The 25137-nt window shown below is 51.8% G+C and overlaps 1 protein-coding gene across 4 annotated transcripts in view; it reads right to left on the bottom strand.

The window, feature by feature from the left end:
- Positions 1-8831: 8831 nt before the first annotated feature.
- The window catches only part of EPHA5 (EPH receptor A5), a 139602-nt gene continuing 123296 nt past the window's right edge, over positions 8832-25137 (bottom strand). For 3 of the 4 annotated variants that reach the window (XM_077302526.1, XM_077302527.1, XM_077302528.1), the window contains exons 13-17: positions 24464-24673; positions 22614-22763; positions 19354-19547; positions 18555-18710; positions 8832-9669 (exon numbers count right to left, since the gene is read on the bottom strand). In XM_077302526.1, the coding sequence (XP_077158641.1) occupies positions 9507-9669; positions 18555-18710; positions 19354-19547; positions 22614-22763; positions 24464-24673 (873 nt within the window). In that variant the 3' untranslated portion in view covers positions 8832-9506. Of the gene's footprint in view, positions 9670-15343; positions 18711-19353; positions 19548-22613; positions 22764-24463; positions 24674-25137 lie in introns of those variants that run through there. The other variant, XM_077302529.1, reaches the window with a different exon arrangement.

The following is a 25137-nucleotide window of genomic DNA, read 5'->3' as shown; positions in this document are numbered from 1 at the left end:
TTTTGGAAACCCTACGGAGCTGACGTAAAAACTTTCCATGACCACCACAGATCCAGAAGCTGCATTCCATTTCCAAAGGGAGCTTTCAAAGTATAAGTCAAGTTAACCTAAATAAATAAAATACATCTGTTTTGATCAGGCCGTTTGAGGTTAGCAAGGGAACAAAGGAAACGTGAAAAGATGCAGTCTTCTACTCTTGTGCTAGGTACTTCCTGAATGATTTGAGTTTCAAAACGGGCAAGTTTTACTTGACGTTGCAGTTAAGTAAGAGTTCATCATTCGTGTAGATCTCCGGACTGGGACTCCCTCTGCATGAGAGCAGTCCCCATAATGAGAACCCTGGGGTGGATTCTTGGGTGGAGGGCGGTTCTCCGCAACACCAATGAGCAGAAAGCCAAAATTAATATCTTCTTTTTTGAAACTGGTCCTGCGTTCCAGAGCTGTGTCTGGAGAGATGACATGTGTGTTTTCTAAATAAATACTTTTGCCTTTCTCAAAAGCAGAATGTTTTTTGTTTCCAATGTTCCAAGGAACATTTACAAGAAATCTTTGGCAGCTAGCAAAGCAAATCATTTAAAATCTGCACGTGCCTGCACACAGTTGGAATCACCTCGCGGACATTGTAGGGTGAATTCTACATTGTGGGGACACACAACAATCCAGGGGAGGGCAGGGGAGGGGAGGGGAGGGGTTTAGCGGTCTCCAGCCCTGTCCTCAGCTAGTGATCTGGCAGCCACCAAGAATGGAGCTTCTGTCCCTAATTAATACCTTGCCAGGCTCAAATCAGCCGCGCTGACAGGTGGGAAGGAAGAGCCTCCTGTCCTGAGCGCAAAATGGGAGGGGTGGCGTGTGATGGGCGAGCCACGATGCCGATCTCTCCGTTATCTGTGCTGATGCCTTCCTGACACACACAAGTCGGGGGTCAGAAGTGATTAAAGGAGAAAATCTCTTGCTGCGTTTTCAAATGGCCCAGAAGCAACACTTGCACTTTATCCCAGGCCTAAAATGAGGTCCGCGTTTTCTCAATTCAGTTCAGCAAGAATGGGAAGACGCCCTCGTTGCTCAATTCCGGTTGTCTCAGGGGCTCAGGACCAGCTGCAGTTGGGAATCCTGCTGGCCTTTCCTCCTGGCACCTTCCTCAGGGGGAGGACATTGCTTGTCTCTTGGCAGAGGGAGCCTGAGGAGGAATGACCCTGGCCTCCTGGGCCGGCAGATGGCTACAGATCTTTGGAGCTAAACAGGGTCAGTAATAGGGGAAGCAGAGTAGGTTCTTATACCCCACTTTTCACCACCTGAAGGAGTCTCAAAGCCACTTCCAAACCGCCTTCCCTCTCCCCACAACAGACACCCTGGGAGGGAGGTGTTGCTGGCTGAGAGAGCTCTGACAGAACTGTTCTGCCAGAACAGCACTCATATCAGGGCTGTGACAAGCCCTACATCACCCCGCTGGTTGCATGTTGAGGAGCGGGGAATCAAACCCAGCTTGCCAGATTAAAAGCCCCCGCTCTTAACCGCTAGCCCACACTGGCTTTAGTGTACACGCTAAAAACATTCAGTTCAGTGTTGATTCTCACTGAATTGTGGTACACCCAAATCACCCCCATTGCTGGCTCAGCACAGTGATTGGAGCTCCCCTGAGGCAGGATCCCCCAAACGGATTCCGGAGAAACGGCCAATACTGGGGCAGCCCAACAGGCAAGCACTTCCTAAAACTCTGCCAGGAGAGGGGGCCCCTCTTCCCTGAAGCTATGGGTGGCTGCTGGTCCTGGTGATGGGGGCACCTCCACACGCAGAGGCACTCCTCCGCTGGGTCCCCGATCCCGGATCCCGGGCAGGCCCCTGCTCCAGAGGACCTGGCTGGCCACTGTGCGAGGCAGCAGGCTGGCATCTTCTCATGCTCCAGCCTGCTTGGGAGGTGAGCGGACCTCTCTCCTGGCAGAGTTTTAGGAAGTGCTCAAGGTTTGTACGGCTTGTGAGTCTCAATTTGCGGGGGGGGGGGGGCAGGGGGGCGGGATGGATTTGGAGCCTGCTTGAGTTTGAACTGGGGAGGTTGCAATGATTATTGTGAGCCACCTGGAACTAGGAGGAAAGTTGGCGTAGAAAGATTTTAATGAGGCAATAAGCAACTGGTGGAGCTTGAGGACCGGTCCCTCACCCATCATGTGGCCCTCTGGCGTAAGGTCCTTTGGGGTATTCCCATTGGCTGCCTGGGAAAAGCCCTGAGGAAACATCAGATATGTAACTGTCTGGGGTTTTCTCAGCTTTTTCTTCCCTACTGTCATCCTTGACCATCGAGGCAGGCCAAGCCCAGCGCAAGAGTTGCTGCTCCTTCCTGCAGGGGCTGGGAGGCTGGTTCCTGGCTGGAGGGGGCGGAGCCTGGGAGGGCGGGCGGAGCCACAGTGTGTCCCGTGTTTTAACAAAACATATATAACTGGCAGCCTTACTCCGGAGCTTTCCCCCAAAACAGCTGACACATCCCAAGACATGCAAAATAAGATTACTGGAGGTGCAGCACAAAACAATAAGGTGAGAAGAACACAACAGACAGATCTGCAATTCACCAAGTATCCGCTGTTATCCAAAGAATTTTATTTTTATGAAAAAATATAAAATTCTGTTATCTTTACACTACAAAAAACATGTACACGGGCAAGATACACAAGAAGCATCAAAGGAAATAAATACAGCAATGCTAAATTTTCTATGGACCCAACTCCTGCCAGGGAAACATATTCTTAGTGTGGGACAGAACCGATGGCAGGCTGCAGGATGTATCCCCCCCCCTCCCCGAACGGCTCCAGGGCAAGGCAGGAGGGAAGCCTTATCTCCAGACAAGAAATAGGACATCTCACACATAGAAACTGCAGTGGTTGGTGTAGTCAGACTTTCTCAGCCTTAAGAGCTCTTTCTAGTCCCATTCAGCACAGGATAAATGCTGGAGGGGAGGGATTGTTCACAACAATACAGAGGAAAAGCAAATAAAATTAAGTTTTAAAGTCACCCGTTAAACTCATTCTGTAGCAGATAAGGTTCTCATGGGGGAAAGGGAGACCAAAAACTCTTTTCCCACCTTCACATTTTCTGTCTTTCTTTTTTTTAAGTTGTGAAAATACAAACCAGAGGAGACCTCAGGGCTGCAATATGCTTACCCAGGACCCCACTGGAGATCACTTGAAAAGCCATCCAGGAAGGGAACCCACTTGGGACGTGCCCTCCTCCCCTGAGGCCATGGCTAAGTCTCCCATCGCTATGCAGGAAAGCTAACCGTTGCCCAACAGGATCAGAACCAAAGCATGGCCGCCTAGGGCTAAGCCCCACTCCTTGCAAGGCAAGGCAAGGCAAGGCAACGGAGGCTGCAAAAGGACACAGCTTTGACTCTCACTTGACCCAACGGGCTGACTGCCACTGGAGTAAGTCCTGCAAGACTTGCAAGCCAAGTTCTGTCCCTGTTTGCACAAAGGGAATCCCCAGTGTGTGGGAGGAGTTCACTCCAAGCGAAGAGTGCAGAGGACCACAGCATCCAAGACCGGGGGGGGGGGGGATTTGCTTGGCCTGACTGATACGGTGTGGTTTGCCAGTGCCTTCCCCAGTCATTACCGTTTACCCCCCCCAGCAAGCTGGGTACTCATTTTACCGACCTCGGAAGGATGGAAGGCTGAGTCGACCTTGAGCCGCCTGCTGGGATTGAACTCCCAGCCTCATGGGCAGAGCTTTCAGACTGCATGTCTGCTGCCTTACTACTCTGCGCCACAAGAGGCTCTAGCCTGACTGATACTTGTACCTGTTGCTGTAACTGAAAGCTGCAGAGCCAAAAATTGAACTAAGAGTATTTTCTTAAAAACTCACCCTGTCAACAAATGCAAACCCTTTTAAAGGTAGCAGGAACTAAGTACCACACCTGCAAGGTAATCCCCAGCGCCATCCAATGGGAGTTCTTGGGCACTGGGGGGCTATTTGAGGAGAGGAAATAAAAGGTTTGTGCTGGGAGCCACGGCTGCCCAGCAGTTAACTGCCGATTTAAGAGATCCGAGAGAAAAGTGCCAAGGTTAATGTATTAATAAAATCATCTCCACATTACAGCAGCTTGGAGGAGCCAGAGAGGCCTGCAGAATTTCTCCTGCAGAAGCACCCTGTCAGTTCAGCTTTCTCATGGGTTATTTTACAAACAACTGCAGGCAGGAAAGTTATAAATAATCCTAAAGTGAATCTCTTGACAGTTCGGATAATGCTATTTATTACTTGAGCGATCAGGTTTGTGCTGCAATGGTTTTGTCTTTTTCTTTTTTCATAAGTCTCTTTCTTGCCCTGGCAGCAGACAAAATTAAACATGAAAGACCAGAAGTCACGAAGCCCGACAGTGTCTGTCCTTCTCTGGCAGCTGGCTTCCTGCAGACCACCCAGGGCGTCCCTCTCCCCCCTCCCTCCCCCCCCCCCCCAAATAGAGGAGATTGGCGCCAGGACAGGGGATGCCAGATCCAGGGAGAAAGGCCCCGTCAGAAGAGGCACCTGCTCAACCCTCCTTTTCACCAGGGCCAGAGAGAAGGGCCCCCTTTTGCTCAGGCCACAACCACGGATCCATCTCACCAAGAAACAACTGAGAGTTCCCAAAGGAAAGGGCTCAGAAAGGATTCTCTAGGGCGCGCAGGCCCATAGATACAGGGCAGTGGGGAGAGCTGACACCAGGCAGCACCTCTCCCCAAATATGCCCTGTCCTCTCGGCAAACAGCCCTCAGCAGACTAATCTCTTTGATGGCCAAGAGGGGACAAAACAACAACAATAGCAGCCTCAAAAGCCTGTCCTGCATCGCCTTCAGGCTCTGAAGGGCTGCACTTGATGGGGGCCTTGTTGCTGCTCTCCACAGGTATCTCAGGCCAGCCACCTCCCCTGCTCCCCTGCTCCCGCGGGCCCACCCCTCCCCAGGTGGCCGATCAGTGGGGATGGGGAGGGGCCATCAGCCAAGGCCAGGCCCTGCTGTACCGCCAGCCCACCCAGGTTCACCTGGCATGGATCCTCCTCGATGCAACACCTGCCTCCACTGACTCCATGCCTCGCTGCTCTCCTTTTGTCCCCTCTGCCTCCTTGTGGGTCCCAAGTCCCCTAGCTCCTCCCCAGTCCAGACATTGGCATACAAGGCCAGCCATGGGTGGGTGTAGGCCAGTCAGCCCCCCCCCCTTTAAAATGGAAGGGGATGGGAGCTGTCAGGTCACGGTTCTCTCAACCACTGGAGATGGCGTCCTGCTCTCAGCACCTTCCCCTCGTGGAGTCCCAAGAATTTGTGACCCCGCCTACAAGGAGGAGGAGGAGGAGGAAGAGGAGGAGGAGCTAAATCCCACTGGCCAGGACTGCTCCACTGAGGACCATTGGAGAACAGCAAGTTAACAGGAGGCCCAAATGAAGGTCAGGGGAAAGCATCCTTCCACAGGGCAGGGGCAATGCTTGGCAAGGGACTGCAACCATGTCGGCGACATTTCCCAGAGAGATGACGTCTCCACTGCCAGATTGGGAGCTTTCTTCAGGTCCAGCTAAATCCATTTCTCTAGTCCTTGTAGAGCAGATGCACATTTAGGTATCGGCTTTGTTTGAAAGCACAGAAGGGGTCAAAGGATTAAGATGCGGCTTCCACAGGGCTTGGTCCAGCAACATTCTCCTGCCTGAGGCAACAGAAGCTGCACCAGTTGCAGCCTTGGTGAGATATGATGGTTGCACCATCGATGGAGGTCCCTCAGCGTTGAGAAACAGAGCTCTGACTTGATGCCATGCCTCTTCCTGGCTCAGGGCCTTTGGCCTGGCCTAGATGTTCATGCCGCTTCCTGCTCATGTGGTCTTCGGGAAACCCCTCCTTCAGGAACCCTCCTTGTCTTGTGATCACACTCCCAATGCTGGCTATGACTTTGACCTGGGCTGCGGGACACTCCAAGAAGGCGGTCCTCTCAAGGGGGTGGGGAGGGACTATACCACTTCAGACTGTGGGGTGGCCTCCTGGGTTTTAAAGCATCTTTCTGGAAACAGGGTGCCGGCATCACAGAGAGAGGCAGACGCGAGAAGCCTTCAGTATCGTTTCCTCCTGGCAGAGGACAGAGCACTCAAAACCAGCGGCCGGAAGCCCGATCACCAACCGCATTCAGCGGCTGATGCGGAAAAGTACTCCATCCGTCCACTCTGTTTCTAGCTCTTAAAAAACCTTTTCATAGTTTCATATTGTACTCGATTCGTTTGGTAAAGGCTGGGGACATTGCTAAAGGGGCCTTTTGTTAGGCCAAAGGGGCAACGTTGAGGACGTCACTCCTCCAGTGGGTCTGCCGGAGGGCTCGGACTCCTGCTTCCCCTTGCTGGACCTTTCTGGCCACAGACTGCCAACCGGTCCAGAGAAAGAGTCTGGGGAGGGAGGGGAACACGGGCTTCCTGTCGCTGAAATGTGGCTGGGTGGAGTTGCAAAAGGTCCTCCGAGGCACAAAGCAGAGCTCAGCAGGTCTCCGCAGAATCCTCCTCAGGGCTCATCAAAGGGGCTTAGTCCAAGAAAGCTCCCTCGGATCTCAGCGTCCCTCCTTCCGCCTCCTGGGCTGTCCTCAGTCTTCTTGCTTCACAAAGAATGAGTTTTTCCTGTCACCATTTCTTTTCATTACACCATCAGCTGACAGAGGCGATGTCTGACCCAAATAGCAGAGGCGGGAAAGGTAGCACACGAGAAAAGAGAGAAGATTCTGGGCACAGTCGGGAGACCTTCGACTCACAGGAATGTCTTCAGCTGCTGTGTGGCAATGCTTCCCAAGGATGCTGCAGGCAGTGCTGCCGCCCGTCCCCCCCTCCCTTTCTTACAGGGGGCAGTTATAGGTGAGGGAAGAAGGAAGGAAGGAAGGAAGGAAGGAAGGAAGGAAGGAAGGAAGGAAGGAAGGAAGGAAGGAAGGAAGGAAGGAAGGAAGGAAATTGGAGTGGAATGAGAAGGAAGGAAGGAAGGAAGGAAGGAAGGAAGGAAGGAAGGAAGGAAGGAAGGAAGGAAGGAAGGAAGGAAGGAAGGAAGGAAGGAAGGAAGGGAGGAGGAAGGAAGGAAGGAAGGAAGGAAGGAAGGAAGGAAGGAAGGAAGGAAGGAAGGAAGGAAGGGAGAAGGAAGGAAGGAAGGAAGGAAGGAAGGAAGGAAGGAAGGAAGGAAGGAAGGAAATTGGAGTGGAATGAGAAGGAAGGAAGGAAGGAAGGAAGGAGGAAGGAAGGAAGGAAGGAAGGAGGAAGGAAGGAAGGAAGGAAGGAGGAAGGAAGGAAGGAAGGAAGGAAGGGAGAAGGAAGGAAGGAAGGAAGGAAGGAAGGAAGGAAGGAAGGAAGGAAGGAAGGAAGGAAGGAAGGGAGGAGGAAGGAAGGAAGGAAGGAAGGAAGGAAGGAAGGAAGGAAGGAAGGAAGGAAGGAAGGAAGGAAGGAAGGAAGGAAGGAAGGAAGGGAGAAGGAAGGAAGGAAGGAAGGAAGGAAGGAAGGAAATTGGAGTGGAATGAGAAGGAAGGAAGGAAGGAAGGAAGGAGGAAGGAAGGAAGGAAGGAAGGAGGAAGGAAGGAAGGAAGGAGGAAGGAAGGAAGGAGGAAGGAAGGAGGAAGGAAGGAAGGAAGGAGGAAGGAAGGAAGGAAGGAAGGAGGAAGGAAGGAAGGAAATTGGAGTGGAATGAGAAGGAAGGAAGGAAGGAAGGAAGGGAGGAAGGAAGGAGGAAGGAAGGAAGGAAGGAAGGAAGGGAGGAAGGAAGGAGGAAGGAAGGAGGAAGGAAGGAAGGAGGAAGGAAGGAAGGAAGGAAGGAGGAAGGAAGGAAATTGGAGTGGAATGAGAAGGAAGGAAGGAAGGAAGGAAGGAAGGAAGGAAGGAAGGAAGGAAGGAAGGAAGGAGGAAGGAAGGAAGGAAGGAAGGAAGGAAGGAAGGGAGGAAGGAAGGAGGAAGGAAGGAGGAAGGAAGGAAGGAGGAAGGAAGGAAGGAAGGAAGGAAGGAAGGAAATTGGAGTGGAATGAGAAGGAAGGAAGGAAGGAAGGAAGGAAGGAAGGAAGGAAGGAAGGAAGGAAGGAGGAAGGAAGGAAGGAAGGAAGGAAGGGAGGAAGGAAGGAGGAAGGAAGGAGGAAGGAAGGAAGGAAGGAAGGAAGGAAGGAAATTGGAGTGGAATGAGAAGGAAGGAAGGAAGGAAGGAAGGAAGGAAGGAAGGAAGGAAGGAAGGAAGGAAGGAAGGAAGGAAGGAAGTCCGAACTGGCATTAGCCACCTACAGGCTCCCTGAAAACCAGTCAAACGTTACAAATAAAACAAGGCTTTTCAGACCCACCCTACTTGAGAACCAGAATGCGATCCCATGTTGCTGTTGTTGGAATCCGATGTACTCTGTGCTTTAAGAAGGGGAAATGCCATGTTGCCCAAAGTATAATTCTGCACCCTGTATCAAGGCATCCCCTTGGGGGAGGGGAAAGGAGCTGTGAAGAGAACTGGCCCCTTTCCCGGCTGCTGGAAAGTGGATGCAGCTCTCCTTCTGGCTCCCACGGTGCATTTCCAAGCTTGTCCCCACAAGGGTACATGCCAGGAAGTGGTGCGCTTTTCTCCCTGTAGGAGAGTGGAGCTTCTCAGGCAGTGGAATTCTGTACCCACTGCCTCATTTTTGCTGTTTTGGAAACGCACCCAGCTCTGGTTATGACTGGACAGCTGCAAAACGTATCCCATCTCTAGCTGTCTAGTGACATGGACATTGCATACATTATACCAGGGGTAGTCAAACTGCAGCCCTCCGGATGTCCATGGACTACAATTCCCAGGAGCCCCCTGCCAGCGAATGCTGGCAGGGGCTCCTGGGAATTGTAGTCCGTGGACATCTGGAGGGCCGCAGTTTGACTACCCCTTCATTATACCAACCATGTGAATCCCCCATTTGTTAGAAAACCATTAAAAAGAGGAAGAAAACATACACCCTGTATTGCATTGAACACTGATCAGGAACAGCAATCCTTCCGATTTACAAAACATGAAGTCTCTGTCAAGAAACAGTCTTAATATTGCTCATCAATATTCTTCTCACGACGCTAAGGAAGATTCGGAGTAAAGTTCAGTAAACTGCAGCTTTCGCTAAGCCCAGAAATGGCTTGAAAAGTGTTTCCCTTGGAGGGAGTCCTTGGAAGTATTAATACAGGCTGCCATTTTCAGGTTTCGTGTGGGTGAGTGGCTGCATGGATGTACCTGCCCACGTGCAAACGTTCACATACACACACACACACACACACACTCGCATAGTATTCTAGCACAGTCAAGGAACTTGGGACGCCTTCTTTGTTGTTCCCGAAGAAGAAGAAACTGGTCACCTTGCTTCAACCAGGCCCCTGACAACCTTTCAGGCAGGCACCATTTCCTCCAAGAGAATGAGGTTCCTCCAGGGAAGGCTGTCCGGTTCTAACACGGATTAGACATTGCGTGACCCAGGCCAATATTCCCCCATCGCCTGACCGAAATCATTGAAGTGGTCTCTCTCTCTCTCTCTTTTGTATAAAATAAACTCCAGGGCTACGTTTACAAAGTGCAGAACTGGTCACCTGAAGAAGTGTCATTAAAAACAAGGGCCCCAAGTGACAAGGGCCCCGTCCCATTCACCAGCTGGACCTTAATTTCTTGAAGGCTGTTCATTATCTTCTTTTGGTGCCCCACCAGTGAGATGCCAAGCCGCCTCAAATCCCTGCATGAAGAAAGCACACGTTGGTTCCACAAGGTTGATTTATCAAGAAGGTGGCTGCACTCAGGGGGCCATTCCCCACCCCCCAAACAGAACAAATAGAACGGGGGGGGGGGGAGAAACAGTTCATATCCCTTAAAGTTCTTCACAGTAATTGTAAACATTGCTGGACATGAAACTCCCTTCCCCACCCGCAACTGCCCGCCAAAGGTGGCAAGCTCTCCTGCTCCCCAGTGGGCCAGCAGCATCTGGAAACAAATCTTCTTCCTGGCTGAAGAGGGTGGGGCTTCCCCAGTGTTCAGTTTAGGGCAGGGGTAGTCAAACTGTGGCCCTCCAGATGTCCATGGACTACAATTCCCAGGAGCCCCTGCCAGCGAATGCTGGCAGGGGCTCCTGGGAATTGCAGTCCATGGACATCTGGAGGGCCACAGTTTGACTACCCCTGATCTAGACTAATTGTAGTCCATGGACATCTGGAGGGCCGCAGTTTGACTACCCCTGGTTTAGGGCTCCCCAATGCCTGAGCCAGAAGCCACCTTTGACAGCCACAAAACAGCTGCCCCAAAATGCCTGCTGCAGCTTACCTTCAGCCTCCCATTGCTCAAATGGCAGCTGCTGCCCAGACAGTGTTTTTACAAACCTGCACAGCGAACCAAATCTTCAAGGGCTGCTCAGACACTCCTCTGGCCCCACCCGGAAAAGTGTCTGTGAGCGCTGGGTACCCCTGGACACCATGATGGGGGCCCTTGGTTTAGCTGCTGTGGGCCACCCTGGCCTTGGCCCTCCTCCTTGCAAGGCAGATTAATTGAGAGTGGAAGGGGGGGCCATGGGGGTGCGCAGGCTGGGCCTGGATCGAGACCAGAATTGCTCATTACAGGCGGTGCCCTGTTTGAACACGGCTCATCCGCCTTAAGCAAGAAGGGCGTTCGCCCTCCAACTCCTGTAGAAACTGGACTTTCTGCTCTATTCCTGCTTCAGCAGGAGGAAAGGGAGTTCTTGAGCAGGAGAAACGGAGTGGGAGGGGAAGGGCCAAAGCTCCCCGTGCTACAAGGCTCACCCTGGAACAGGAGCCAGCCTCCCAGTGGGACCTGGGGAGGCCCCGGAATGACAGCTCCTCTCCAGACTGCAGAGGACACTCTCCCGGGAGAGGAAATGGACGTTTTGGGGGTGGACTCTTTAGCATTGCCCCCCACCAAGGTCCCTGTCCCCCCCAGGCTCCACCCCCAAATCTCCAGGAGTCTCCGAATCTGCATCTGGCAATCTTAGCCCCCATCCCTGGCCGGGGTGGGGGGGAGGCTAGTCAAAACCATTTGCTGCTTACCGAGAGGCAGAGATGCGTAGTCTCTCTCCCATCTGTACCTTTAGTCTGACCCATGAGCCACTAGCTCACACTGGCTCCCTCGGGGCTTAGCCCAGAAGGAACATGAGATCAGCTTTGCTTGTGCCGTTTGGCTGCTGCTGCCAGTGGGTTACGTCTGACAGAGGGGCAGGGTGTGGGCCTTCTGCCTTCCACAAGCATCCTCGTTTCAGACCTCGACAGCTGAGCCATGCTGGTGGCTGTCTGGAAGGGGTCTGCATTCCACCACACACAGACAAACACACAAACACACATACGCCCTGGTTGGCTTCTGTCATTTGTGCCTCTGGTCCAGAACTGGCATTCCAGAGATCCACACAAGCTGAGAGGGGTCAGGGAACTACTGCAGCAGATCTGGGACTGTCCTTCCTGGACTGAGGAAATTGCTGGGCCAAGGCCCGTTCCAAATGGGGCTGGTGAGAGAAAGCTATGTGAGATGGTGGACTGACCAGGTGCTCTGGGGCAATCGGGCTGCTCTCCCTGCAAGGCAGCTAGAGCAACAAGCATAACTGCACTGCCCAGGTACCAGCCCAGCTTCCAGGAAGTGTGTGGGGAGTGCCAAGGGCTAGCTTGCACCTTGCTGGCATCATGCTGGAGTCAGGTCCAACCGGCTAACTGACCAGCAGCCCAGAGGGGGAGAAACATCTGATCCCTTTAAGAGGTTGGTGGAATGTAATGTTGGCTTGGCCTCCAAGTCAAGAAGAGCTTCCAATGGCCCAGGGCGCTGCCCGCTAGGCAGGACATGGCGTCTGGGAAGGTGTGTAGACTCCGATGTAAGCCAGGAGTTGTTTAGATGCATCCCAACAGGCCAGCCTCCTCCTGACCCCCAGTGCTTTCTGGGGCCACAGCTGGGAAACTTTCAGCTCCATGAGCTTTTTTCAGATAGTGCCTCTTTAGGACTCATCTTTGCTCAGACATCGGTGTTGTCTTGAATTCCCTTGAATTCCCAGAGGTAATGAGAGGACCAAGAGGTGGGACGCCAAGGGTTTTTCTCTGGCTTGGATGAGTCTCTAAAACGGAGATGGCTCTGAGAGCCTCTGATGAGAATCCAAACAAGGCTACTAATCCCACACTGGTTGAGGCCCACTAAGGCCTCAATGGGACAAGGATCTCGCATTCGACATACCCGATTCTGCAGGCTTCACTCTTTGCCATGATTCTGCTAGCTGCAGGACCCACAGTAAGCACTGCAGCTGGACAGCCTGGGGCTTAAGAGCTGCAGGGGGGGGGATTATGGGCATATCATTTTAAAATATGAGCTCTTCTCTTGGACAAGCTTTTTTTCAGTGGAGGACTTTTCAGTCACAACAGCCCCACTTACAGGCTGAAGCACTGGAGTCTGGACATAGGCTGACCAACAGATCTGCTTTTTTCGGAAACGGAGGCCTTACTTGTCCTGACCTGGATGGGCCAGGCTAGCACAATCTTGTCAGATCTTGGAAGCTAAGCAGAAAAAGAACTGCATTCTCCAACCCACTTTTCACTACCCAAAGGAGTCTCAGAGTGGCTTCCAATCACCTTCCCTTCCTCTCCCCACAACAGACTCCCTGGGGATAGGTGGAGCAGAGAGAGAGCCTTGATATTACTGAAGAAGAAGAAGAGTTGGGTCTTAAAAGCTGCTTTTCTCTACCCGAAGGAGTCTCAAAGCGGCTCCCAATCGCCTTCCCTTCCTCTCCCCACAACAGACACCCTGGGGGGCAGAGGGGGGGGGGCTGAGAGAGCCCTGACAGGACTGCTTTGTGGGAACAGCTCTAACAGGTCTGTGACTGGCCCACGGTCACCCAGCTAGCTGCATGTGGGGGAGGAGTGGCGACTCCAACCCAGCTCCCCAGATTAGAGGTGGCCACTCTTAACCAGGACCCAAGCTGGGAGACCCCCAAGGAAGTCCACCGTTGCTATGCAGAGGCTGAGAGAGGTTTTTCCCCAAGCATATATTTGCCACCGCAAGGGCCAAACGACAGAAGTGGAGGTTCTCTTTCCCTGACCTGCTTTTTGTCAAGGGAGGCTCGTGGAGCGAAGGGCAGCAGGGACTCTGCTGTTACAAGGGAACTCTGCAAACAGTGTTCATTTGGCCTTGTCATTCTACCCTGTCTCAAGATCAAGATGGGATTCTTCTGGAAATAATGACTGAGTTACAGAAGGATATATGAGGAATTTAAAACAAACAAGCAAGCAAGAGTTGGCGAACTCTTGATTCCTTCCCCCCCCCCATTGAGTAAGGGATAATATAATTTTTTTTATAAATTAACATTTATTTTAAAAGGAAAAAAAAACAGTTACAACATAACACAACAGACACACATTTCTTTTTTTTACAAATATTCAGAGCCATCCACTGGGTGACAAGCCACAAAGTGTCCTGAGATTCAGTGAGTGCGTCTCTTTCAAAGGGGAGATGTGAAGAAGTCCACCGTTTGTTGTGAGCCGTGACAAGTCCTGCTCAGAATACGACTAAAGAGGCCGGTCTCATGAGCTAGCTATTCTTGAGGGTTGTTCTGGCAAAGTTATCCTTGCTGAATTAAGTGAGAACTCCAAAGACACAAAAAAGCCACCAGACATTGTCCACAAGTTTAGGGAAGAGGCCTTCTCTCTTTCTCCTGCGGCAGCAGTCTGCTATTCCAGACGAAAGAATGGGCAGGAAGGAAGGGCAATCCACCTCCTTGGCTAAGACCCGAACTAGGGGGCAAAATGGAAGACGCAGATGGGAGGCCTCAGCTGCTGCAGGCCAAGGAGAGCACCGGATGGGCCAGAGGAGGTGATGCTTCTTACCGTTTTCAAAGCAGCATGACTGAGAAAGCACTTTTGAGAGGGCCCTTCTTATTGGCCGGGGGGATTCTGATGGGATGCAGGGAAGTCACCAAGATTTTCAAATGGTTTCGGGTGACCCAGGTCTTGCGTGAGCGGTCCAAGACCGCGTCAAAGGTTCCGATTTCTAAAGAGCAATAAATGGAGTCCTGAACGGGAAGAGTCATGAATTGGGCCCTGATGTTCAGAGGCACCCAGAACCATCAGATGCATTTAAAAACCTTGGCTTGGGGGCAAGTATTTGACACTTCCTTGGTCATCGTTCTGCTACATGGCAAAATCCCAGGATTGCTTCTTGCAGAGACTGTTACCTTGGTCTATTGGGACAGCCTCATCCCAGCCTGTAATGTACAATTCCAGGACAGAAGAATATTTTGGGAATCAAGACAACTTTTAGATCAGTTTTGAAAGTCTGCTTGGCGCTGCAGCTTTTAGGAGAGAAGCTATTCTGAGATGTTCAGTTCTGATTTTTGAGTAAATCTCCTAAGCCACAGACTTAGGAGAATGCAGAATACATTTTAAATTGAAAAAGAGGGTTGGATCCAACCAGCCTTTTTGCTATGCTGAGAATTACAAGTCTTGAATGTACAAAAGCCCTGAGGAGCTGGGGGCATATTGTGGAGGGGGACAGAAACAGCCAATTGGTCCCTATCATGTCCCTCCCTCTGCCCTCCGCCCTCCCCCCCCCCTCTCTCTAGCACTTTATCTTCACATCAAACTGTTAAGCAGTTCCTAGACTTCTGGAAAATACTGAAGCTGCTTTGTGGTCTTAGTATGGAGTCAGTCCCATAAAGAGATGAGGAGCTCCCCTTGGTCCACCAACTGAGGCCGACTGCAAGAGATTTTATACAAGGAAAATGCTCCATGCCAGGTGGAGCCAGAGCCCAGTTTTCCAAACTCCTGGGTCAGGCAAGGAACACATTAATAGGACCTCGGAAGCTTCTCTTCCCACCTCTTTAGCCTTTCTCCTGTGGAAATCTCCTATCCTAAACCATTTCTAATGCCACAGTGGTGCAGCGGTTAAGAGCAGCAGACTCTGATCTGTAGAACCGGGTTTGATCCCCCCCCCTCCTCCTCCACCTGAAGCCTGCTGCGTGACCTTGGACCATTCATAGTTCTCTCTCAGCCCCACCTGCCTCACCAGGTGCCTGTTGCAGGGAGAAGAAGGGAAGGCAATTGTAAGCAAGTACTGTAAGCAAAACAGAACTGATGTGACATTACTAGAAGTTTCACAGCATTTCTCAAGAGCCAATAAATGAATCAAAAAGGGCAACGGAGCTTCGTAGCCCCCACTCAGGTAAGCTGTTTAGAAGTTGCAGCACTGACAGGAGAAGATCTACAGCTGCCTGGGATGCAGGACTGGCACAGGTATTATGTGTCATCCAGAAGGATTTCCATGCCGTCTCGTCCCACGACAGCTTTCACTGCTGCCTCAGGGCTCATCAATTTGGCCCACCATAAACTGATATACTTTTATAATATATAATACAATTAAAGATTAGGCACAAAAATTTAGGCTAAGGAGATTCTGGCTCTTTCAGCAGGCCTGGCCAATTGTATCAGATATATTATTCCGGTCCCTTCTGCGTTGCTTAGCCGGCTCTGTTATTAGTTTTTGTTACGGGTTTTTTTTTTTAATGGCTACTTTCTTTTTGCTATAACCCTATGATGGATTTTAATCGGTATTATTGTGTGCCAGTTTGGGGATTCCTGGCATAGAAGGGCAAAGTGTGCCTGTCATCACAGTGGCATCAGCATCTGGTTTCCAAAACGTCCCAGAAGACTGCCCCTGGGAAGGCATAATAGTTTTCCCAGCATGCTTTCTTGAAGACAGACATTTCTTGTACCCAAATACAAAATGTGAAGCACAAGAGCCTCAAAGTCCTGGATGGCAGATGGCACCCAGGGGCTCAGAGGTTCCATCCACAGGGATGCAGCCACTCCCACACTCCAGAAGGCAGGTGCAGGGGGAAAAAAAGATATGAGTGACATCGTGGGTTGCCAACTCTGGGTTAGGAAACATCTGGAGATGTTGGGGGTGGATGTGTAGATCAACCTGCCACGGATGGACAGGCCTCAATGTGCAGGAAACAAGGGAGAAAGGTCAAGGGGGGAGGGCTTTCAAAAAAATGACCCCTCCCTTTGCTTTGTGTGGCCTCCTAAAGTGCTCATTATTAGCTGATTCCCAAGATATTCTCTGCTCTTTGTGCATGAGAACCTGCAACATAAGTGAAGGCTCACAGGAAAACATGAAGCAGGCAGCAGAAGTGTGTGTGTTGGGGGGGGGGAGGGGAGAACCTTGCGTTTGGAGCTCTTGAGGTCTGCTTTGCAGAAGAATCTGTGTCCTCCTGGCACTTCTTCCCCCCGGGGCAGGCATCCCTGGCTCTGACAAGGACATGGCTTTCAGTGGGAACGTTCAGAATGCGGATTGCGTTCCTGAGCGGTGGTTACGTTTGCCCAAAACATACCGACAATATCACAATGTTTAGCATATATCTATACTCTGAACGTATCATAATCTCACGCTTAGGAACTGTAGTTGGCCAGGATTTATGGAGAACCCCCATTCGTTTCCCAGCCCCCCCCCCCCAATGCACTCTGGGGCCCAGGAGTTCCTGGACAGAAACAATTAAGAATTAGAATGAGTTTGCATCTGGGGTGTCGCTATGCTGCTGCTGGGCGGGAACCTATGGCTAGAATAAATAAGGTGCAGAATGCATTTGTGTTTCCTGGATGTGTGTGAGCCTGATCCCTTGGTAAAATCTACTGCTGTGGGATCCTTACCACTAGCACACCAAATATATCACATGGAAGCCAGACTGACTGAGAAGAATTGGGTTAAGTTGCACAGGAAGAGTTCTAGGATATAAGTAGGGTCGCCAGCTCTGAGTTGGGAAATACCTGGAGATTTGGGAGGGGGGAAGCCTGGGGAGGGGAGGGGTATCAGCAGGGCACAGTGCTAGAGTGCCCCCCCCCCTCCAAAACAGCCATTTTCTCCAAGGGAACTGGATGTCTGGAGATCAGTTGTAAGAGTGGAAGACTTCCAGGCCCCACCTGGAGGCTGGCAATCCTAAATTTCACTCAGTTCTGCAACTTTAACTCCGTCTTGAGCATGCACAATCTCTGGAGTTTTAGCCTCCAGCAAATGTAGCTTTCAAACAAATCTCCACAGGAACTGACTGTGTGATTTTCATCATATTTTTGCTGATTCAGACTTTTTTTCGCTGATTCAGATATCACATTTTTGCTGATTTTTATCTCACTACTGATGCTAATTTTCAGCACCCAAAGCATTTCTCCCCTTCTCTAAAGAGGCAGATTGCATTTCTCGTTGTCCCTTTGCAGCCCCCCCTCCCCCCGGGACCTCCATTCCGACTGAGAAAGGAAGGGTTGACTCTAGAAAGCTTCTCCCCCCCCGAAAAGAAAAATCATGTTGGCCTCCAAGGTCCTTCTGGACATGAAATGATCTCTTGCTTAGGGCAGTCCATATTGCTGTGAGGACTTGGGGGGCATGGGCTGTTTCTCTCCCAAGTTGCATTTCCAGATTTCAGAAAGCAATTTCAGTTGTCGTCATCCACAGAGAAATACAGTATTCATGTCATCAGAAGTTGTAATAAATGCCAAGTGCAGACACAGAGTTTCATGTTATTTAGGAGAAATGCAAAAGGCCAACAGGCTTCAAGCATTCCCTGTGTGCTGGTTGAGAGTGCTTGGTATTATTCCACAGGATGAGATCTGACTGAGGACAGCATTACATGCGATTCGACTGGGCCCACCTGATCTCAACCACAGATGGTTTCCAAATTACCTTCTCGCACCTGGGGCACAGCAAATGAGGAAAAAACTGCAAGAGTTTAGAACGCAAATGTGCGGTTCTTTGGGGCATCTTTAGGACCGAACCACAGAAAGGGGGTCTCCATCATCATGTGACCCAGGAGACGGCATCTCCCCCCACACACACACACTCCACTTGTACAATTTGAGGGTTCTCAGCACTCTGTGTTGCACCTGCGGCCTGGGCAGGATCTGAGATTTCACAATAAAAGAGATGTGACCGAATAAAACAGATCCAGGCGTTTTTGACAACTGCTCCATTTTCTTTTGGACACTGTTTCTGGTCCTTGTTTTTATGCTTTATGAGAATTTTACACTCAGCTGCCCACGTCGGCAGTCATGCTGAGTCAAGGCCCGTGATTGGCTTTGCTGGAATTCAGAACAAGGAATTCATGACTGGTCATTTATTACACCGCACCGGAACTAGAATTTGCTCATCTGTTCTGAAGTCCGGTTTGGAAAAGAATTTGCATGGGTTCTGCTTTGCTTGCAGAGTCACCACGTGCTCTTTGATTTCTCTGGGGAGGCCCCACAGCCGCATGTCCCCCCAAGGTGCCGGGGCTGACGCAGCCGTAACTTCAGGGGAAGGAGGGATCTCAGCCGCATGAAAAAGACGCTAAGCCTAGGATGCGGAAGGGGGGAGCTGCTGCCGTGTCCCCCACACAAAGAACCGCTAGAACATCAACAAGTGTGGCCACCACAACTTCCAACTTTCTCCAGGTTGTGTTCTCTTCTATATAGGAAAGACACGGTGAGACCTTCCTTGGAATGAGATGGCAAAAGGTTCCAGAATTAAATGCTTCCAATTCTCCCCTACCTTGATTCTCAAACTGGCTGCCAACCAAGAGGCCTCGCCCTTATACCAGTGAAAAGGATGAGGAAATCTACTCACTCCAAGGTCACCTGAGCCACAGCGTCCATGGAACTGTATCCATTTTCCATAAAAATGTCTGTGTACCGTCCCATTTTGATGGCTTCCAGCCATTCCCCCACAGATCGGTAGACACCGTTTCCCAGAGGGCTGTGTTCACCTAAAAGGTTGGACACTCTGAGACAGATAGACAGAGAGAGAGAGAGAGAGAGAGAGAGAACGCAATACTAGTTATTTTCAAATTGTAACATTTCAGATAAGAGGTTGCTTTACAGCAGGGGTAGTCAAACTGCGGCCCTCCAGATGTCCATGGACTACAATTCCCAGGAGCCCCTGCCAGCATTCGCTGGCAGGGGCTCCTGGGAATTGTAGTCCATGGACATCTGGAGGGCCGCAGTTTGACTACCCCTGCTTTACAGAGTCATAGAGGTACATCTAAGGTTTGAGCTTCCAACGCTCAAATACTGTGTTTGTTCTCCTTTGCCACTGGGATCACAGTGGAATTGGTAGCTCTGGTTTGTGCCTGTTCAGATGTCACCCCCATCCTGGTCTAGGAGGCCCTTTTTACAATTGTCCGATGTGGGAATCTGATATGTTTCACACAAGATCCCCCGAGGAAGCACTCAGCAAAGCCATTAGGGAGCTAGACAATCTAATAAACGACTCAACCTTGCCACTTGTTCCTTCTTTATCCTACCCACTGGTGAGGCCTCATCCAATTACAAATAATTTTTACCACTTCACCCAAACTCTTAGCTAGTCAAGCCAGCTCCTTAACCATGGTTTCGAGTAGCGCAAGTGTGGGGGGGGGAGGGGCTACCTGCTCGATGCATTGACCAGCGTCTTCAGGCTGCTGGGGTTCCGGATGAGCTTGTCCAAGATGCAGACGATCTCATCGGACTTGGGCCTGCTGTTCCGGTCCTTCTGCCAGCAATCCAGCATGAGCTGATAGAGAGCGGCCGGGCAGTCCATGGGGCTCGGCAACCGATAGCCTTCCTCTACAGCTTTGATCACCTAAGGGACGATGGAGCAGCGTCTGAGGGATCACCTCGCAGGGCAGACCGTTCCCCCCCGCCCAGAAGAACAGCCTCAGGAGAAGCAACGGACAAACCTGCCCGCACGAAACCTTTCAAGGAGACCCCTCTGCCGGCAGATTCAGCTCTCCACACACCAAAGTCCAAGAAGTTCCATGTTTGGGAAACCATGCAGCAAAGGCCATTTCCCAAAGGCCAGCTACAAACCACCCCCCAATGGCAGAAGGGGCTGCGGGAGCTAGTTCTAGGCATCAGGGGGGCTTCAAATGGTGCTGCTGCCAGTCATCACTACAACACGGCGCTGCCTTCTGCCGAGCCGGACCCTTCGCTTGGGCCCCCCCCCCCGCCTCTTCACGCCACCCAATTCAGAATCGGTTGGAATCCCTCATCCTGATAGCTGCATTGAAGCCAGGGCAGGGACGTGGCAGAGAGCGCTTCCCCCCCAGCCCCCTTCGGGATGCCTGCGGAAAGGCCACCTCTTTTTTATTTATTATTATATATAAGCATTTACAGAAAGATAGAAGAAGAAAAAAAGAAACAACCAGCTGTCGGAATAATCATTGACACATGTAAAAGCACAATCCGTTCTTGTCTTAAAAAGTACATACTCAGTTCCCATCGCATAAGTCAAAAAGAAAAAGAAACAACCAGCTAACCAAATAATTATTGATGCATGTGAAAGTATAGTTTGCCATCCTCTTATAACGTACTCTTATAACGTACATATTCAGTTCCCATCGCATATTAGTCCTAACCTAAAAGGTATTGTAAAATGGTAATGACTGGGGAAGGCACTGGCAAACCACCCCGTATTGAGTCTCCCATGAAAACGCTGGAGGGTGTCACCCCAAGGGTCAGACATGACCCGGTACTTGCACAGGGGATACCTTTACCTTTACCTAAAAGTTATTGCCGTCTCGGAAAGGCCGCCTCTTGAGTCTGGCCATGGCCGGAGAGCCAGGGTGGTGCGGGGCTAAGAGCATCACTCTTGCACTGCGGAGACTCAGGTCTGAGCACCTGCATGTGCTCCCTGAGCCACCTTGGGCCGGCCTCACGCTCTCGGCCTGACCTACCTCACAGGAGAGGAGAGGCGTATAAACAACTTTAGGAACCACTGAGAAGAAATGTGGGATATCAATTAAAAAAATTAAATAAAGAGATCGATGGTGCTCAAGAGGGATGGGGGGGTTGGAGGAGGGAGAGCATGTGGGTGTTCTGGTGATGTGTGACCTTCTGTTGTATGGACTCTCGTCTTCTAGTGAGCTGCTTTTACTGCTGAGGTCTGCCTTTCGGAGCTCTGCCAAGGCCGGCGGCTGCACGAGACACTCGATTCTGATGCGGGTTGGGCTGAGATCCCACGGTCTGTGTTTTGCTCCTTCTCGGCAGGTGTGCAGTGTGAGCAGACTGAAACCAGCAGAATCCAAATGCCCCCCTCTTTGTGCAAGAAGGGCAGATGGATTTCACACCCCCTAATGTGGGACATTTCTTTCCCTAAAGCCACTGTGGTCCGTATACTTCAAGAGGTTTAAAACCAGGGTCCCAACGGAGAGGCAGGTAACAGCCAACCACCCCTGAACCTCTCTTGACATGAAAGCCCCGGAAGGGGTCCCCAGGAGGCAGCTGTGACTCAGGGGCGGAAAAGCAAGCAAGCAAGCAAGCAGCAGCAGCAGAACACAAGGGCATCTTTCTGCACCTCAGCATTAAGGGGCTCCTGAGGAACAATGCAAAGCAGACAGCTGTCTTGAGAGGCACACTGGGCAGGAACCTACTGAACGTGGCTGCAAGACCAAGCCCTGTGCCCATGATGCCAACACAAGATCACAGCGGCAGCAAACAGGAGGGGCTGCAGAGGGGCTCCCTGTCATTATCGGTGTCTAATCTCCCTGATTCAGGGAGCACAACAGGGCAACTGAAGCATGTCCAAAGGAGTACCCCATCCACATTCCCCCCCCCCCCAGGCTCATTCGGCAGCCGGGCGGTTTCCTGCCCACCCGACAGACCACACAGCTTCCCTTCCTTCCCTTTCCTTCCCTTTCCCAGAGGATCCTGCTGCTGAGCCACAGGCCGGGCCTCCGAAGATGAGGCCACGGGAGCCTTCCAGGGTGTCTGGATTGAGCAATAAAAAAGCATTCATCCCATGACAGCCATTCATCCTGAAAAGTAATACGGAGGGAGGCTGCATTAAGCCCTATTCACGGGGACAACAATGTCCCTGCCAGGGGAATCGGTCTCGGTTTTGTTGTTTCACTTTGTTGAAAAGCCTGTTTGTGCTGCTGAAAGGAAAGCGCCGGCAACAAAAGGGGCTGGAGGAAAGAAGCGGGGGCCGGCCTCGGGGCTCTGAGCTGCAGCGGGCTGGACCGGGAGGGGGGGGGTGCAGTTTGTGGCAGCTGGAAGTAATTGCTGGGCTGCATGCAGCACCCGGGGCACTTCTCCACAAGGTGGGCCCCTGACTTCGCCATTTAGAGCCCTGCTGGATCAGACCAGGGAGGGTCCGACTACTCCAGCCTCCTGTCTTGCTTGGTGGCTGACCGGTTCCTCTGGAGGGCCATTAACAGAGCATGGATGCTGAGACCTGCCCCTGATGTTGCCTCTTGGCTCTGGGATTTAGGGGTTTACTGTCTCTGAACGTGGAGGTTCCACTGATAGCCACAGCTAGACCCATCCTCTATGAATCGGCCTGTGCAAAGTGCCGCTAAGTCATGGCCAACATGGGGTGACCCCGGCAAGAAGTCCACAAGGAAAGCAAGAAGCAGCGGTGGTGTGCCATGGCCTTCCTCTGAAGTGTGTCTTTTGGGGGGCTCCCTTCCCAGTAGTTCCACTGCAGGACTGGAAAACATCTCCAGTCCTGGAGCAAGAGCCATGGCTCAGTGGCAGAAGAGCCCCGGTTCAACACCCAGCCGCTCCAGTTTAGGAGTCAGGCACAGCCTCTGCTGAGCAGAGAAGACCGACAGTGACGGACTGTGACCGGCTGGAGGAGGAGGAGGCAGCTGCAAGCCATCCTCTGCTTTCCCTTTGTCTTCACCGAGAGGGCAACCGCCTTACTTACGTCTTGATTAGTCATCTCCCAGTAAGGTCTCTCCCCATAAGACACCACTTCCCACATCACAATCCCATAGCTCCAGATGTCGCTGGCAGAGGTGAATTTTCGGAAGGCGATGGCTTCTGGGGCTGTCCATCGGATTGGGATTTTCCCTCCCTGGAAGGAAACAAAAACCCGGGTTTAAGCTGTCTACTCATGAGATCCAACAGACAACACTTCTAGTTTTGAATAATTGGTAATGTATCACAGGGACCCTTTTCGATGCTGGTATCATAGAACCAGAGAGCCAGGAGGGGCCACAGACTTGTAGAGCTGGAGGGGTCCTGGCTCAATGCAGGATCAGGCCAAAGCATCCCGACCAAGCGTTTGTCTAGCTCAGGGGTAGTCAAACTGCGGCCCTCCAGATGTCCATGGACTACAATTCCCAGGAGCCCCCTGCCAGCATTTGCTGGCAGGGGCTTCTGGGAATTGTAGTCCATGGACATCTGGAGGGCCGCAGTTTGACTACCCCTGGTCTAGCTAATGCTTGAAGGCTGCCCGTGAAGGCTAATGCTTCCCCAGACAGCCACTTCCCCTGCTGAATTGCTCTTAGGTGGTATCTTTCCACCCATTCTGGGGATTCCTCTCCTCTTCTGCCAACAGAGCCATTTCCCGTCCTCCTCTAAAGGACACCCTTTTTAAAAACCTCAAGACAGCAATCCTGTCTTCCGTCAGCTTTGTCTTCTCCAGGCCGAGCCTCCTCAGGCCCCATCTCCAGGCCCCTGGTCAACCTCTGCCTGAGCCTGCAGGCTGGCTACTCATCGCTTGCCCTGAAGATCTGGTGCCCACGTGTCAAGACACGGGCAGAATTCACACCAGCAAGGGTACAGCCCAGAGTGGGTGATTTGGCCAGTTGAAAGGAAGGGACCTGGGGGGGGGGGGGTAGCATGCCAAGCAGCTGGAGAAAGTGCCCAAGAAGGCTGAGCCCCCCAAGCAGCTGATCATGATAGATCAGCAGCTTGGTGCACTCTCCCCCCCTCCCCGCCCAGCCTTCTCAGGGGCAGGAGGCATTTAAAAGGTGTGACCTTAAATGCCCCCCCCCCTTCTCCGGCAGTGTCTCTGCCTCCCAATCAGCTGATCATGATTGGGACGCTCTTTCCCCCCTCCCAGGGAGCGGCTAAGAAGCTGGAGGGCAGGAGACCTTTGAAGGGCACACCAAGCAACTAATCTGTCATGACATTCTCCACTGCCTGGGGGGCCAGGGGGAAAAGAGGCATGCACAGGAAAAAAAACTGGGCTATTCCAGCTTCAGTCAAATCCACCCTAGTGAAGGGTAATTTGGAGTAATTCGGATTTTCCTAAACCAATTCTAGTCGATTTTTTTTCCCCTGTGTACATGCCTAGTTAGGGGCTGGCCATGACTAGTGTGGCTCACCCAGATGTGCTTTCCCAAGACCCTGCCGCTACAGGAAACCTGGCATCTGGGCCCCTGCTCCACCTCTGATCTCATCAGACCAACAGGAAACGGGCTCCCACCCAGCACTGTGGCTGCTCCTGCACCAGGGAACTCCTGTCTGGCCATGCCAGCTGGGCTTGCTGGGTGTCTTCTGGCTGGCGTCAGGTTGCTCCCCACCCCTTGTGGGGGTCATCCTACTGGCCATGGGTGGGTGTGCATATGGAAGTCCAGGCTCCCAGTCAGGAGGACCAGGAGGGCCACAGGGCCCAGGAGGCCCAGAGACATGACAAAGGAGGGGGTTGTGGCATGTGTGTGTCTCTCTCTCCCCCTCCCCCCCCCATTTCTGGAATTTCTACAAGACGCTGGTCTTCCTTGTCTAGTTCCGCCGTCCGCTCGTTGCAGCCCTGGGCCAAGAACTTACTCGTGTTGTGTAGGCAGCTTCGGGATCATCTTCCAGGACTCTGGACAAGCCGAAGTCAGACACTTTGCACACCAAGTTGCTATTGATGAGGATATTCCTGGCAGCCAAATCTCGGTGAACGTAGCCCATGTCCGACAGGTGCTTCATTCCTGCCGCAATCCCTCGGAGCATTCCCACCAGCTGGATGACAGTGAACTGCCCGTCGTTCTTCTGCAAGGACCACAGAGGGCAGGACCATCAAGCGACTGACTGACTGACTGACTGACTGACTGACTGACTGACTGACTGACTGACTGACTGACTGACTGACTGACTGACTGATTTCCCCCGGGAAGTGTTCCCTGGCCCCCTCATTTGCCATCTTCACTGATGTAGCTTTTATTTATTGGCTGTCCTAACTGAGATTTTAAATGGTGGTCCTTTATATAATTCTTACCATTGTCTTATTTACATTGTAAGCAGGGATTTCAGTGGCGTATAAGGCTATGAGTCCCCCCTCCGAAGCAGCCATTTCATCCAGGGGGACTGACCTCGGTCAGCTAGAGAGGAGCTGTGAAACAAGGGACCTCCAGATGTCCTAGATCGGATGCTTGTGAGATGAGGCCCAACAGCTCAAGCAATTTATGCCACCCCATTGGTTGAACAGCCAACGAGAGGAAGAATTCTGAACAGCA

The sequence above is a fragment of the Paroedura picta genome, chromosome 11 (genome assembly GCF_049243985.1).
Source record: "Paroedura picta isolate Pp20150507F chromosome 11, Ppicta_v3.0, whole genome shotgun sequence".
Classification (NCBI taxonomy): domain Eukaryota; kingdom Metazoa; phylum Chordata; class Lepidosauria; order Squamata; family Gekkonidae; genus Paroedura; species Paroedura picta.
This window is presented reverse-complemented; position numbering and strand designations above follow the sequence as displayed.